This window comes from Lepisma saccharinum, chromosome 5 (genome assembly GCF_977018435.1).
Source record: "Lepisma saccharinum chromosome 5, izLepSacc3.1, whole genome shotgun sequence".
NCBI classification, from domain to species: domain Eukaryota; kingdom Metazoa; phylum Arthropoda; class Insecta; order Zygentoma; family Lepismatidae; genus Lepisma; species Lepisma saccharinum.
The window spans coordinates 18,779,971-18,796,496 of NC_139233.1; the positions used below are offsets into that span (position 1 = coordinate 18,779,971).

At 35.8% G+C, this 16,526-nt stretch overlaps 1 protein-coding gene across 2 annotated transcripts in view; it reads right to left on the reverse strand.

The window, feature by feature from the left end:
• The window catches only part of LanA (laminin subunit alpha), a 137,518-nt gene that overhangs the window by 23,293 nt on the left and 97,699 nt on the right, over positions 1-16,526 (reverse strand). For both annotated transcript variants that reach the window (XM_083122227.1, XM_083122228.1), the window contains 12 exons: positions 15,436-15,598; positions 13,568-13,856; positions 12,540-12,679; positions 11,440-11,573; positions 10,572-10,727; positions 7,380-7,567; positions 6,747-6,955; positions 4,248-4,395; positions 3,291-3,474; positions 2,469-2,602; positions 1,582-1,866; positions 80-290 (listed from right to left, as the gene is read on the reverse strand). In XM_083122227.1, the coding sequence (XP_082978353.1) occupies positions 80-290; positions 1,582-1,866; positions 2,469-2,602; positions 3,291-3,474; positions 4,248-4,395; positions 6,747-6,955; positions 7,380-7,567; positions 10,572-10,727; positions 11,440-11,573; positions 12,540-12,679; positions 13,568-13,856; positions 15,436-15,598 (2,241 nt within the window). The remainder of the gene's footprint in view (positions 1-79; positions 291-1,581; positions 1,867-2,468; positions 2,603-3,290; positions 3,475-4,247; positions 4,396-6,746; positions 6,956-7,379; positions 7,568-10,571; positions 10,728-11,439; positions 11,574-12,539; positions 12,680-13,567; positions 13,857-15,435; positions 15,599-16,526) is intronic.

The following is a 16,526-nucleotide window of genomic DNA, read 5'->3' on the forward strand; positions in this document are numbered from 1 at the left end:
CAGTTGAACTTAAAAGTGAAATATCAATAGTATTTCCAAACTAAAGGCATTATCCAGAATTTTAAAAATATCTAAGTACCTGGAATATAACTCTCCCTTTGCGTAATTCTATCGACTGGAAACCTTCTCTTCCACCAATAAGGAACAGAAGACCATCTTTTGCAAATGTCTTGAATTTCAGTTGGATGTTCGATCGGTCATGGAAATTGTAGGATGTGCTATCGAGTACAGCATACCCATCACCATCGAAGCGATATCCAGTGGTAGGCTGAAGGTTGACCAACTTGTCTCTAGATTCAAAAAACAAAACATCAGATCAACTAATAAGAAATTGATGTGTCAAGGGAGACAGAGGGAGTGATATTACATGCCAACTTTTACAGTATTTTCATGATCGCAAAATGATAATTACTAAATCAGGTAGTAAACAGATCATCGTGTATGCAGTAGCATACTTTGGAATAAATAGTTACATTTGGGATGGGACAGATGAATCTGCTCTCTTATTGGTATTGGCTGAAAGGCATATTGCTGTACCAGTTTACTGATAAAATACACAATGTCGCGATCCACTTAAAGCAAAACTGTGCACTAAATGTCCAGAGTGTCTGGAATAGGAATGAGCCACTACTGATGTTGCTGCATTGGTAACAGTAGAACGCATATTTCATTTTTGACAGAAACACAAAATTTGAAATAACATACTGGGATGTTAATTTTTCGTGTTTTTGAAAGGTGTGATGTATATTTTCTACCACGTTTATTCACGAAATGGTGCAAAATGAACTGCAAAGTGTGAAATAAACCCCTAAACATGAAATATAGTTGGTTCTTTTTACTGGCACAACACTTTGCGGTCTGAATTATCCCTGAATTATCCTGAGAGTTATGGAAAATTTATTAATTCTGGTGTAAAAATTTGGGAGCAAAAATGATCTATCTTTACTGAGGAATAAACTTAATACTCTGATAATTACACAAAATGCACTATTAGAAAGGATTTTTTTTTTTTTGTTTGTGTAATAAGTACAGTTCTTGAATTACATTTAGGATTACAATCACCATTTTAACACCCAAATGCCATTTTACATACTGCTTTTGATTCTGAAATATGTCCAATGTTTGTATTGATCTTTTATTCACCATAAATATGTGGCTCGAGCTATCAGTAACCAAAAGAATATGTTTGAATTTAGTCACTGGTATCAGCCAATACTTCTAAGGAATCCAGGTATCTCGTGAGGTCAGAAAAGATGCCACGTGCCACTTTTGTGGAGTCTAGTTGTACTCAAAATTGTTCAAAATTCAAAAGTCTTACTTGAACCAACATTGTGTTTAAATTTATTTTTTAATTTTTTTTTTATTTTTTAGATTAAATGACGGTTAATTTAAAATTTAAATGACATTCTTTGCATTTCTTAAAGCAGGTTGACTTAACCAATACCACTGCTGATACTCCTATCACTTTCCATCAATATCAATACCAATATATTGATACCAGTGGAAACCACAAAAGAGTACCAGCATAAGTGAGCAAATTGCATGAGCACTGCAACATTGAAACATGTAAATCACACCTACCTTTCTAAGGCACCATTATCATTATTGGCTGCATCTTCGAAATTCCACAGCCCCACTTGAACTCCTTCGATTATTAATTCCTCTATTTGTCCCTCGAACGATGAATACCTTACAGCTGGCTGAACTGCAAAGGATGCTGGGTAGCCCCCGACGTACAGCTTGGAGTGCTCCTGGTCAAGATTCAAGACAGAATATGTTCCTGGAAGGATTATATCCTTTACGTACGAATGTGCCTGCCCATCTGCCACTTCTTCAATTATGGTAAATTTAACGCTCTTGCCAGATCTGAAATGAATAAAAAATAATGTAAATGAATGTGGAAATTATTATAAGTTAAAACTTCATTAATTGGTATATTAGTAAAACTGCCATAATTGGGTTTGGTTGTTAATAAACATTAAATTTGTTAATAAGAATTAGCTGTCCTGGTGACGTGATTCAAACAACTGTTCTCAGAATATGAGCCAGGTTAAGTCAATGTTAAGCATCCTAACATCAACTTAACCTGGTTGATAACCGGAACATTTATTCATATTAAATTGGTTATTTCAACACTGCATGTCTAATAGTGCAATGAATAATTCCTTAGCTAAAACCAAGCAAAGAATGTTAAAGTAATAATGAATCAATGAAGGTGTCTAATTATTATGACTCAACATGAAAGGAAGGAAAAAAATATCCTGGACAAGTTTCTTCTCCCACTACATGGTTTAAAAGTGAAATTGAGTAAAATTATTCTGTGACAAGTTTGCCTATTACTGCAAGGTTTTACCTTGGCGAAAAATATACAACTTAGATTCAGTACATTACTATAACAACCCAATAACTACATATATAAATATATTTTTTAAAGTAGTAATACTTATCCCACAACAAAATGTTCTTACCGTTTAATGCGTGCTTGGTACCACACATCATCAGCAACATACTTATTTTCATTCACAATACGTTCTGGACCAGACCCAAGATCTGTGACAAGGACTGGGTATCCATTTTCTATTTCCATGGCCATAAAATCATCCTAGAAAGAAGATTATCTATTCAATGAAAGTCTGTTTTTACGTAGTTACATGCAGTCATGCAGTTGATAGGACTGTGTAACAAGAATCTAATCACATAACAATAAAGTAGTGGCACACACGTGCATCAACCATGGCCCTTCTGACTGTGTCAGTGTTCAAGCACATTGAACAGTCAACTCACAATTTTGTCACTGACTGTTCCAGGTTTGAGTCATAGGCTGGGTAAAGGCTTTATGCGTCTCCTTTCATTCATGTTATCCAATAACCAATCAGCCTTAACATCACAATTTGTCAAAACACGATGAAGAGTCATGTAAAATATAAAAACACAAATATAAACCACTCCTCCTTGCTTGAAATGCCTTTTCAAAGGCATGTTTCTGAAATACGCCTAAAAATGTCAATCACCAAAAAAACAAGAAAAATTAAAAAATAACTGTTAAAATATTATTTGAAAATTAAAGCAATATCTTCATAAGTGGCATAACTTTTAGGCTTGACTTTCAATAATATTGATAATATGAGATATGAAGTATGTTGTTGTTGTTTTGTTTTCTTCAACATTTAATTTACCACTTTGGAAATGGAAAGCAATGGATTTTTGTAGAAATATTTTAGAGTCCACTCCACAAAACCAAGGATTTACAGATTATATGCGAAATGTTGATGCATGGCACCATTACTTACAGTTTTAACTCTTCTCAGCTTCTGACTTGTTCCAATTTCATTTCCAACATAAAACAAAAATCCATTCAGCTGGTCTGTCTTGAAGTAAAATGAAATATCACTTGATGTCCCGAGCAAGGAAAGAACCTCAGGATTCCTCAGCTCCAAGGTTGTGTTTCCATAGAAGGTCACTCCCACCTTTATTCTACAAATAAATAACTTTGAAGTAGCACATTGATTGAATTCAAAATAGAACAGAAACATTTACACAGATATCAATATGAATGCCACGTACTAATAATTATGCATTCGGTGCTAGACAGTTGATTATACCAACACTTATATTCTATACATGAATGGATGCATAAATATTCAACCAGACTCTCAAATAACCAAATAATTCAAACTAAAATAGCTGTAAGAAAAATTCTGTGGTACACAGACAATACATGTATAGATTTTTATAACCCTACATTTTTTTTTCTTCAGAATCTGATCTTTTTCCACTTTTTGGAGTTACTTCTCCCCAAACTTTTATTATTTTAAACAAGTTGCACATATCATTAAAATGACAAAATCTTGAACTGTTGAAATACAGACAATGTTTCTCTGTTATGGGCCTTAACTGCATTCTGACAATTTTTTATATTCAACTACACTGACAAACACTCAGAGCAAAAATAACAGACCAGGTTTCTGCTTGTCAGAGTTACATGCTATGAAACTAGAATCCTGGAAAAAGCATGGCTGTCTCTCTGTGTTAGCTTTCATCAGTTCATCCACACTGTTGCGATTAACCCAAGTTATAGAAAAGCAACGTAAAATGATTGAAAAGAAAGACAGTTATTAAACTTAGAAGAGATTTGCCAATTTCTGTGGTACTTTTTGCTGTGCATGCACAAATGTAGTGAAATGTGCAAGAAACCCTAAAAATCATGTTTAAAAAGGTTTAAAAATCATATCAGCCATGTTGCATACCTATTGGCCAAGTTCCTGGCTTCTGCAATCTTCTTTTTCAGTGCTTCAAGGTTAACTTCAAGTTCCGAATAATTCAAGGTTGACTGCTTGTGACCTATTTGGTTCATCAGGTTCCTTATATTTGGTACAAGGATCCTCACTCTCTCCACTAAAAATAAAATAAAATAAAATAAAATAAAATAAAAATAAGAACAATAACAAAATCTAAATCTAAAATTGAATTGTTTCAAAACTGAAAGCATATGGAAATGCTACTGATCTCATTCATACACTATTTCAAATTGTGCAGAATTGTTGTCATTTTTATATTTTAAAAATCCAGATACAGATCCTGCCACTGGACAGTATGCTATCTGATGAAAGACCTGATCAACTAATCAGCAGAGTGTTTCCACCAAGAACAGCTCTGGAGACAGCAAGTGCTCTCTTCCCTGCCAGCTAGATCTTACTGTTCCCTTTACAGGAAGAATTTGAATGCCCGGTTGCCACATTCTCAGAAAAGCATAGGGCAGAAGTAGGGATGTGCCGAAGCCGATTACAGATGTATGAAAATCAGCCGAAATTGACACATCGGCATCGGAATCGGCAAAAATCCGATATTTAAACCGGTATAGATTATACTAGAGTTTTTACCTTCTAATAAGTTTTATATTCTAGTTTTGTAAGATTTATTGAAAATTTGGTTATGATTCGTCATTGTTGTAGAGTTTTTGTAATAAAATTATTGCAAACTCATTCAGAGGATCAACCTAACAATAAATCGGAAATAAAACAGTACATTGCTGAACCAGGATCTGCTGTTGTATTGGAAATTCAAAAATGAATATTCAAACCTGAAGCAAGTCCTGAAAAAATACTTGGGTATACCTGCTGCATCAGTATTCAGTGATTGAGTGTTCAGTGTTGCTGAACAGATTAGAGATAAGAGAAGAAGTAGGTTACTTCCTGAAGTGCTTCCAAATCTCATGTTTATGAAGTTGAATCTGGCAGAACAGGAATTCATTTTGCATTTCAAAGAACTGCTTGTGTATTAATGTTTAATCTCTTGAGAATCCATGTTCTTAAAGGTTAACATAACATGTACATTCGCATCTCTTGTCATATGATATGCAATAGAAATGTACATAGCAAATTTATTTTTGTCATGCTGAAAATAACATCCCATTTCTGTTTAATAATCTTATGTATCGGAATCGGTTAAATATCGGCATCGGTATCGGTTCCAAAAATTATCGGTGAGTACATCGGCATTGGTAAATTTTCAGCTTCGTCACATCCCTAGGCAGAAGGTTTATCCTTAAAGTGCCTGCCTCTAAGTGATCTGTTGTCTGCGGGCTGCTGTTCCAAAATATATGTTTCGTACAAACATGGTAACTGACCGTGCTCCTGCATGATCCTTTGAAGGGCAAATTCTTTTAGTCTCACTCTCTGAATTATTAACATAATCCATGGCACAACAGCCCATGAGGGCCAGGGCCTACCTACCAACTTCCAGCCTCACTCCTACCTGCTTCAGAAAAGGTGGGCAATCATCCAACTAGTTATGGGGTGATGTGTGGTCAGCACGACAAAGCTCCAGTCATTGTTGTAGGTTTCCGTGACCGGGTTATGCTACTCATTCGTAGCCCCTCAATTTCCTCACAGTGGTGGGTGGCCACGGGTCCAATACACAGGCTGAAATCTAAGGAGAAAAGTTGTTCCGCTTCCCCCAGGAGACAAACTTGCACACGTCCAGCGGTCGGAGCCCAGAGCATAATGCCTTAGACCAGATGGCCATGGTGTGGGGCCATCTGAATTACCTGCCCTCAATGTGTAAGTTGCCTCCCCCAACTTCTCTGCCATGAATGTGGTAACAAAGTGTTCAAATTCTCCTCAGAGAGGCAATGGCAGAGAAGGCATGGGCTGTCTGTAGCACTATGACATCTTCCAGATTACAGACAACCTACCTGTGGGAGCCAGGCCAGCATTCACCTGCATAAACTTTCAGAGGAATACGGTGCAGTTGTTTCAGATGGTGAGGGAGAAAAATAATTTGGATAGTAGGGCATATTCAACAACAAGGCCAGTTGCCATGTTTGCACCAAACATACACTTGGCAACAACAGGCTGCAGGTGACACACAACTCGATGGCGAGAATTGTACCAGAGATAAGCCAGAAGACCTAAAGTACAATTGTACAACCTGGATTTTATATTTTCCTACATAATACAGCACAATTTACTGACGTCAGTAAGATAGAACATGACAAAGGAAGGCCCATTTTTTAGTTCAAATTTTGCCACAACAGTAAGCAAAGGTACAAGTTTCATGTACTGTGCTCACCATTCCTCTTTCTTACACAAGCTAGTTGAGAAAAAGTGTCAGTCGATTTCTCTAAACATACAACATTTAAAATGTTTGTGGCATTCCCATACTGCCTTCTCATCCACTCTCAAACAAACAAACTTTGGAAGTTCAAAATCTCAGACAAGGTGATGTCAACACTTAAGATATATTACCTTGGTTGCCAGCTGACGAAATTGCCTGGTTAGCATCGTGGACTGCTATGGGGATTTCCTTGGCCATTCGAGATTCCTCGGGGAGGTGGTTGGTGATGTTTTCTATCCTAGTTAAGGACTCCCGTGCAAGCAGAACAGCTTCCGCAGCCTTGTCCTGGGCTGCTTTAACTCTAGGTTCTAGCGGATCCACTCGTAGGTTCTCTAATCCACTGCAAAAACATTGCACAAACGATTTTTCAAACTGTATTTCTCTATCTGGAAATTTAATTTTGAAGTGACTTTACACAAATATCAATGCCAATGTACAGGCTAAATGATGTAAAATCATGAAAAGTTTTGCAAGTAATGATGAAACATCTCTACATGAAAAAATGTATGCTTGTTTTGTTTAGGGCTTAATCCCATTATGTATTTACGGCATGTTGCAATATGCAGAAGGTACCTTTACCTTTAACTGTTTACTAATATATAAACCAATATGAAATTTTGGCTGGTACCGATAAAGTACCGATACAAAATTTGCTCATGCCAATAACTGTACCACTATGTGGTCAATAGTGCTACTGGGAGTAATAGATAAGATGGTAGAATAAAGCAGTGATTTGTAAACTAAAGATACTAAAATGCACTTACTTTTTAACACGACCTTGTCCATCCTCACTTGCTTGATTCAAATACTTAACATCATTTACAATATCTCTTGCAGCTGATAACTGAGGTTGCAGCGCTGCTTGCGATTCATTCAGGGCTTTCCTGGCTTCACCTAAGAGTGACAATGACCGTCTTGCAGAAGTTTCTGCACGTTCTCCTAATCCGTCAGACTGTAAGCAGAAACATTAAAAAAACTTTTACTATTTGGATATTCAAAATGTAATAACCTAAGAATGTCAGAGGGAGAAGGGGGAACTGAGTGAGTGAGTGTGGGAGGAGGGGGAATGTCAAGTAGGAAGGTGGAAGCTTTGTGATTGGAGAATTATCACCCTATTGTCGAACCGAACAACTGAAGTTCCCTTTACTACCATCTGTTACATTCGGTGTATTTCATTGGCCAAATCTGGGCTACCAGGTTGTAGCCAAGTCAATATATGAGGGCTTCAGAGCACAAGTGGTGGAATTCTATTCAAGACAGTAAGGAAAAAAAGGTGCATTTAAATAACAGTACATATTATATTTAGCTGTTGGAGCACAAACTATAGTGGTGTGTCTATGAGCAACAATTTGGAACTTGCGAGATACTTACTTATGGCACTGAAATGTTGATACTTCACAGTTCTAAGTTATGCATGTAACTCCATTTCCACAAAAATATGGAGTTATGCAACTTGTGCTCTGAACTCCTCATCACAACACAACTGGCAAACTAACTACAGAACTGTATGATGAAAAGATTCTCTCGGACTATCAACCAGGTGAGTTGTGGAAAAGATTCCAAAATTGAGAGCTAAAGTCACTCTCATCTTCAGGGTAGAGGTGCAGTCCTGAGCATCAATCTGGTGTATATATATTTGTGGAGGAGGGGTTGCCGGTGAAGATGGTGGACCAATCGGGTGCCGTGTCTGCAGCGTCTGCGCTGCTGGTCGACTATCACTAGCTTATGATGTGATCCCATCAGTTTGAAGATTTGGCTATAATTTCTGTGTTGCCGAAATCTGGTCTATGCCCCTCATTGACTGAAATGTTCTGCTAGTCCCAGCTTATCCAGGATTATTACAGAACTGTTAGTTTTTTTTAATCCTATCCTTTTCCACTTCCTCACAATAAACAGGGTTGAACAGTTGACAACAGGCCTTAACTGCTATTTGTTGAATTTTCATGAGCTTGGCCAGAACTTTCTGCTAAGTGCCTTCCCACTTGGTGGTTCCTCTCCGTGCCACAAATAAGCCAAAACTGTTACATATTTTTGCTGATAATAATGCTGGTATTTTGGCTAATCTATATTTAATATGAAAGTTATGAATTTGGTAACGTATACAGGGTGTTGTCATGAAACACCAACAAAATTTCACAGAACGTGGAGGACATTATGATGAACAGCTTTTCTTGGTAATATTTTTTCTAATTTAAGCTTCATTTCAACATTACAAGCTCTTGAAAAATTGCATTATTTTTAGTCTTTGTATGCAGACATGTGATATAGATTCACGGTTGCCACTAACAATAATATTTTCTGTAGTAAAACTTTTATCATGCTATGGGCACACTGTGTAACCTACCAATACATGTGTCACCCTCTGGAATGCAAATATTTGTCACAGTGAATGGAAAAACATAAAACAAGAAATGTAACATATCTATCTATGATGATACATGCAAGATTTGAGGGAAAAAACTGTGACTTCATCCTCCCTTCATCTCACATGATAGTATTTTTATAGCTTTGTATCACTGTTGTCTTCACACAAGAAAAATTACATGACAGTGGCAACCTTGGACCTGCACTACATGTATAAAGATCTGTAGTAAAATCACAGTTCTGTAGTAATTTTACCACCAGTGAAAAGGAATATATTTACATAGGACGAGAGAAGAGGTGCTGTCTTCGAACATAGTAATAGAATAAATATGCATAGTTAAAAACACTAGACAACGGTCAATGTCAAACTAACATTGCATGCTAATGTAGGAACACTGTCACTAACATTCAGTTAATTATTAAGTGCAAACGGGATAGAAATAACAAATTGTAAATGGAGTACAAAAAAAAGTGTGGAAAAGTAGAATCAGAAAAATGGTGGGACACCAAAAAAATGGAGGATAACCTTGTTGATTTGTTTAAGAATGAAAACAGCAGAGATGGATGATAAAAATAGCCATGACAAAGTTCCAACAGTTGTTGCCAAACTCTGCATAGGCAGTAATGTCAGCAAAGTTATCTTGGATCAATTTCACACATGTACCTTTTAATTTATTTCAAGCCATTTTAAACCATCTTAGAAAGTTTTGCCATTTCTTGTACTTAGTTTCTTCAGACCTGAGTAAGGATCAAAGTCAATCTGAAAATTAGGGCACCTAAAAAAAGGTATGTGTCGTGACTTTAGGTTGTTTTTTAAGATGTTGATGACAAATGGTAAAAATTATCACTTATTCCCAATGATGATCTTTGAAAGAATACCACATAATTCAGTTGGTTCCTAATAATTACATTGAACTTTAAAATATAAAAAATATATATATTTTATAGGGATGGGCCGATATGCAATTTTTGCCAATACCGATAAAGTAACGGTATAAAATTTACCGATACCGATAACCGATATTCTACCGATCCGATATAAAATTAGAGAAATGGTCCTTGAAGAACCTGAAAGTTTCATTGACCTCCTTAATAAATGTGTGTTTCAAGGTGACTGCAGTGAAAAAGAAATTGCATATTTAGACATTTACGTTTTTAGAAAGTAGGGTATGGAGATTATCCATAAAAATTACATCAAAATGGCAGAATTTTGCACTAAATTATCAGATATTTATCGATATATCGGATCGGTAAAATAATCGGTAATTTTGCCGATACACCGATATGCCTATATCGGCTGATACCGATAGAGTACCTATTAATCAGTCCTATCCCTAATACTTTATATATATCTACTCTATACAGTAGAATCTTAATTTTACATTTTTTTAGGGGACCAAGCTGGAAAAGAACAACTTAAAATGCAGGAAAATGTAAAATCGAGGAAAATTTTACGTTTTGTTATGTTGGTACCATCAACATTGAATGTATAATGAGAAAAAGTAAAATTCGGGAATGTAAAATCGGGGTTCCACTGTATAACTTCCACATATAAGTGGAAATACACAAATCAGTATATTTTTATAAATTACCATGAGAGTTGCATTTTCAGCTGCCTGCCCTGCATCTTGTGCAGCTTTCAGAGCTTCATCAATGGCATCTGCTATGTTCTTGTATGCATTTGCAGCTGAAATGGCATTTCCTGAAGTATCCTGAATGCTTGTCAACAAGCCCCGAAGTTCTCTTGCCTGAAAGACCATAAAATACACATACATACAAAAATGTCCTTGATGTTGAATGGTTTAGGATTAGCCAAACGTGGAAAAAAAAAAGCCAACCAATATTTTCTGATACAAATACAACTAGTATCAATATAAGTTCAGCTCTAAAGTGAAGTACACATAATTACGCTTACATATATTTAATTACTTTTCTAGAAAATAATAAATTGGGACATAATTCCAGGAACTAAACATAATTGGCAGAGTCGACCTTCATGGCACAGTGGTTAGCACACCACACTATGACACCAAGCATCCATACTTCCAATTCTGGCCTGTGCATGGGTGTTCTTTGGGAATGTCTCTTCATCAATTTCATCATATTATCTATCACTCATCTTCATCTTTGCAATTAGCCAAAAGTAGCAGAAAAGCGAAGTAAAATAAACCAAATTGATCAATCAATTGTTGGCCTCCATGCTGGCAGGGTGGACAGCACATTGAGCTACAACGCCAAGGGTTCTGGGTTCAAATTCCTGCCTGGTCGTGGGTGTCCTTTGTGTGTGCCTTCATTTATTTCATCATATCATCACTCATCCTCATCTTTGCGATTCACCAAAAGTTGGCAAAAATGCAAAGTAAAATGAACCAAATCAATGAAAACAATTAAAACTTTCACATTGAGTAATCAATAAGTTAAATAAATATCACTGAAAAATGAAAGAAAAGACAGACTTACCCTGACTTCCAAATCATCAGCATGCCTGTGAGTTTCGAAAATAAGGTCTTGTATATCATCCAGCCCTGTCTTCTGAGAAACAATGCTGTCATTGAGACCAGCCTTAGATGACCTTAGCCGACCTTCTTCATTCACTTAAAATATAAAGAGCGACACAATACTTATACTAATTTAACTGAGGACAGCAAACATCAATTCACCTACAATAGGTAAAGTTCTCAATAATTATAGCACACTTCTCTCATTTTCATATTTTTATTTCCTTTCTTAAATATACCATGTCCCAAAATGATTATTGGCGTTTCAATCAGTTGGTGTATTGCAACAGACGAAGGCGAACGTTATATCATACATGTACGATAAGAACGGCTGTGGAAGTTTGCTCCCCCTTGCACTTATCATATGTTTCCCATCAATTGCAGTGGTGTAGGTGTATTACAAGATGGTGACTCCCATGCCCCTTTTGTGTCAATAAATTTGCAAGGTGTGGTTCTGCTGTTTCAGTTCAGTGAGCTTTTCAATGGTGATTTGGAAGTGATCCTCCACCCGATAACACACTTGTCGATGGTTCAATAAGTTTCAAACAACTGGATGTGTCTGCAAAGGGAAGAGTTCTGGACGTCCAAGTGTGTCGAACGAAAGCCTCCAGAAGCATTGGACTACCGGATTGATGTGTGCCATGTCACGAAAGGTGATCATATTGAACATTTATAAGATAAAATATGTAACACATTGAACATTTATGAGGTACACTATGTAAAGTTGTTGAGTTGTTGTTTACTCCCTTATAAGCTTTGTCCTTGCACCTTACATATAAGGTAAATTAAACAATTATGAAATCCGAATAATCATTGTGGGACATGCTGTATTATTACACATGGAAAGGATCAGTACTTGATCAGTATTGACAACAAAATTATATTGGGCCACCCAAAAATGTCCAATATTCTTATAAAAATAATTTGCACAATTGAGATCTCTCCATACCTACATATCTGTTTGTCTACAAAACCACTGAAAATGCTGAAATCTAATATATAACTCAATTTCTACATGTAATTATAGAAATATTAAAATATGCAACAAAAGCATTTACTTACAGAGGCCACTAACAGCATTCTGAGCTTCTCTCAGTAAATTGTCAGCATCAATGAGGTATTGCTTCCCTACTTCTAAATTCTTCTCAGTATCTTCAATTAAATTTTCAACTGCGTTCACTTTGTCTCCAACCTTTGCATTCCTATAGGTACAGAAAATACAAAGTATTACTCAACAGCAATGGAAGACAGTTGTTTCAAGTAAATGAGTGACTTGTAATGCAGTTACAAGTTACTTAGATCTTATTATTAATGGTAAATAATTACTTTTTAAAATGAGTAGCTATAACTCCGTTATTTTAATCAAGTAACAAGTAAAGAAATGAACAGTTACACTTCCTTACCTTTTCATACAGAATAGAAAACTTAAAATTTTCTTACCTCCGTATTTTCATATTTAATTTAATTTTTGATGGTCATTGGTAAAAAAAACAAAAAAAAAACACTTGCAGTTATTAGTTACAACATATCTAAGATAAAGTAACTAACTGTAACCATAACTGAGTTACATTCCAAAGATTGATAGTTTAAAATTAATTGGAACATACAAGCTCGTAAATGTTACATATACAAGTACAGATCTTTATACAAATTCTTGACCTTTGAGAGAAATTAGTTCCGAGATATCTGTCTCAAAAAATCCATGGATGATGAGTATTATGTCACAAACCTTGATAAATACAAAAGGATACCAAAATATAATATGAATTATTTTTTGTATCTTTCTTTTAGAAAACAGCAATTAATAAATAAATAATAAATAAAAAAATAATGAAAAAAGAAAAGAAAAACAGTCTATACGGAAAAACATAATATTTTCTGGTGAGTTCACTAAGTGTTAATTATTAACTACTCGGTAGTATGGGTGGGACTGATTATTCAGTACTCTATCGGTGTATTGGTAAAATTACCAATTATTTTACCAATCCGATATATCTACAAATATCTTATAATTTAGTGCAAAATTATGTAATTTTTATAAATAATCTCCATGCCCTACTTTTGAAAAAGTAAATGTCTGAATATTGTACCTGTTATTATCATTCATATCAGTAGCATCACTCGCTAAGATCATGGAATTTAAGCTATGGTTCCTCAGGTCTTCCAGCTTATCATCAAATTCTTGTATTTGCTCTCTAATATCATCAAGGAGGTTACTTTGGTTCGAAACAGGAACTGCAAATTCTTTCATTCTTTGCAAAAGAGCAATTGCTTCTTCCTCTTCGTCTAAAGCTTCTTGCCTTCTTCCCTCAAGATCGCTTTCTCGGATAAGTTCAAGAGTTTGTTCAGCCTGATTGACAGCATACTCAACTTGGGGGCCTGCAGTGAAAACAGAGAGTTGCTACTGTAAGAACCAAATATAATTCAACACAAAATAAAAATAAAGGCTAAAACTAACAATTTTCAACACAGGAATTAATTGGTGTTAACATTTTACACTCAACATCCATGATCAGTAGAGGCATGCATGTTTTGTTTTTGAGGAAAACACGAAATATGAAATAGCACAATGTTATGTTCATTTCTCATGTTTTTTTTAAAGGTGTATATTCCATTTTCCCATCATATTTGTCACAAAATAATGCAAAATAAACTAAAACCCGAAATTTAGAGTATCTATACCAACGCAACACTTTGAGAAGTCTAAACTATCCTGTAAGTTATGCAAATCAAAGAAAATTGGTTTAATTCTGCTTAATTATTTTAAGAAGCAAAAATGGACTTGTTTTTCACAGGAATAAACTTAATACTATTACGTAACTCAGAGGCACGTAACCGGTGTTACCGCAGGTAACAGCAAAATGTAAAGAAATTGAAAAGTTTTTTCTCAATAAAATAACAACATTGTTAAATAAGTTAACCGACAGCGTTGCAGTTGAGTGTATATTGCAGAGGACATTTTTTCTGCAGCCGAAAAAGCGAAGAGACAGGCCGTTCCACTAGCCTCAAGAGGCAACAAGAGGAAAGGGTTTCCGCCAATACAAGGGAACAGCGGGGAAAGACTTGGAGGCAAGTATGCTAGGGGGTTATTCATATGTCTGTTTAGGGGCCCTGTTACCACTGCGGCCTACCAGATCAGCAAATGTTGTCACATTGGATTTCCAGAAAAGAGCTAAATCCCGCCTAAAAAGGGAATACTATTTCTCTGAAGCAACAAGAGCTAGACTGCAAAGCCAAAGCTGGATTTAACTACAACTGGGACCGTTTAGTAATAGACAAAAAGATAAGTACTTATCTTGATGCGATTCGTGATTTGGACAAACCTTGCTCCAAAAAACTAAGTTGGCAACAGTATTACGTACATCTGGACTTCCTCCCACCGCTGGAGGACGGAAATTCTGTCGTCTGCTCAACGCAGAGATGTCAAACTGACCCGAATGTGTGGTTCATCTTCCCCTTTCCACCTCTTTGCAAAGAAACAGAGATGGTTGACAAGGCTCGACTACTATTCACTGGATTTTCGCGGAAACTCTGTCATGAGTGGTAGTTCTTTCTAGGAGTGATTGTGGCTAAATAAATCATTGAGCGGATTGCAAAAAAAAAGAGAACAAAAATCCAGATCGAAGGCATGTTTTGGGGGGGCGGTAGGGTGGAGATGATAACGTCTGATGGCCTGTAACGCTTTTGAAAAATCCACGCCACGCCACGCCACTGAGGTAACTGTATTATTACAAGGGAAATATTTATTTTGCATAATAAGTGTAGTTTTGAAATCAAATTTAGGCTTATATTAACCATTCTAACACCAAAATGCCATTTTATATTTTAAAAGTATTAATAAAAATGGTAAACTGGAATCTACACTAAAAATAATTTCTTAATGCTGTACTTTTATATAGATATCAGCTTAGTCCGAGAATTAACAAAATTCCCTTTTGAGACAGAAGTGTTATATTACCTGTGCCTTCATCGAGACTTACAGCCAGGGAAGCAACTTCGCGAACAATGTCATGGGCACCGAGATATGCTTGTCCAATCAAATCTTCAACTTCCAATGAGTCGGTGTAAACTCTCTCACCATTCTCTGCTGATTCAATTCCATTCTCAAAAGCATACTCAGACTGAAAAAGAAGCATTAAAATTGTCAACAATTGTTTATACACTATGAAAATAATACAATCTCATGTGTGAGACTAACAAACTAATTTGGCACATGCAACACACATTCAAATTCTTCAACAGAAATTAATTAGCACCAAATAAAAACATATTTTTCCTTTCTAGTGACTAAACTTGTTATTGCTCAACATTTTTGAACAAAATTCCAGGTTTCTTTTTAATTTCATTTTATTTCACATTTTAGAAATTGACACCATGCATGTGAAAATCCAACTGATTAAGCAGATAATGTATTGGGTCGGTGCATAAGTTCATAGCATTTTATAACATACGTTAACAGGAGTACAATAATTAATTAACACAAGTACACAGGTGGTAAGATGAAACACTGTTATTGCAGTCTAACAATACACAGTCACAACAACACTCAGTCAGTCAGTCACCTCCATTGTCAATGTCCATCTGCCAATGTTGGGGAGAAGTTTGATGCCTCGCCTGTAGAACTGCTGTGTTTTCAGTATATGGCATTGTTCCCATGCAGTGTTGCCATTCCATAACAAAATGCTGCAAAGTTATGCACCGACACAATATTACCATGCACTGATATAGGTGACAATGTATTTAATTTCATTTATACATATATTAGGACTGAGCTGATAGCACTTTCAAATGATACTAATACCAATATCTGATATTCTTACAGATTCCCACTGATACTTGAAAATTGTAATATTTCAAAAGTTCCATTGGAACTATATCAATCTACCAGAGTTTTGATTTAGCCTTTAGCAGACAGAGCCTTGTACGAGGGAAAACTATTTCTGGATGGGACCTTTTTAAGCGTGGCTTTTCAAACTTACTGCCAAATACAAAACAAAGTTCAAGAACTAATTGTCGTAGAAATTGAGCCAGAAGAGCCAGTAAACAAAA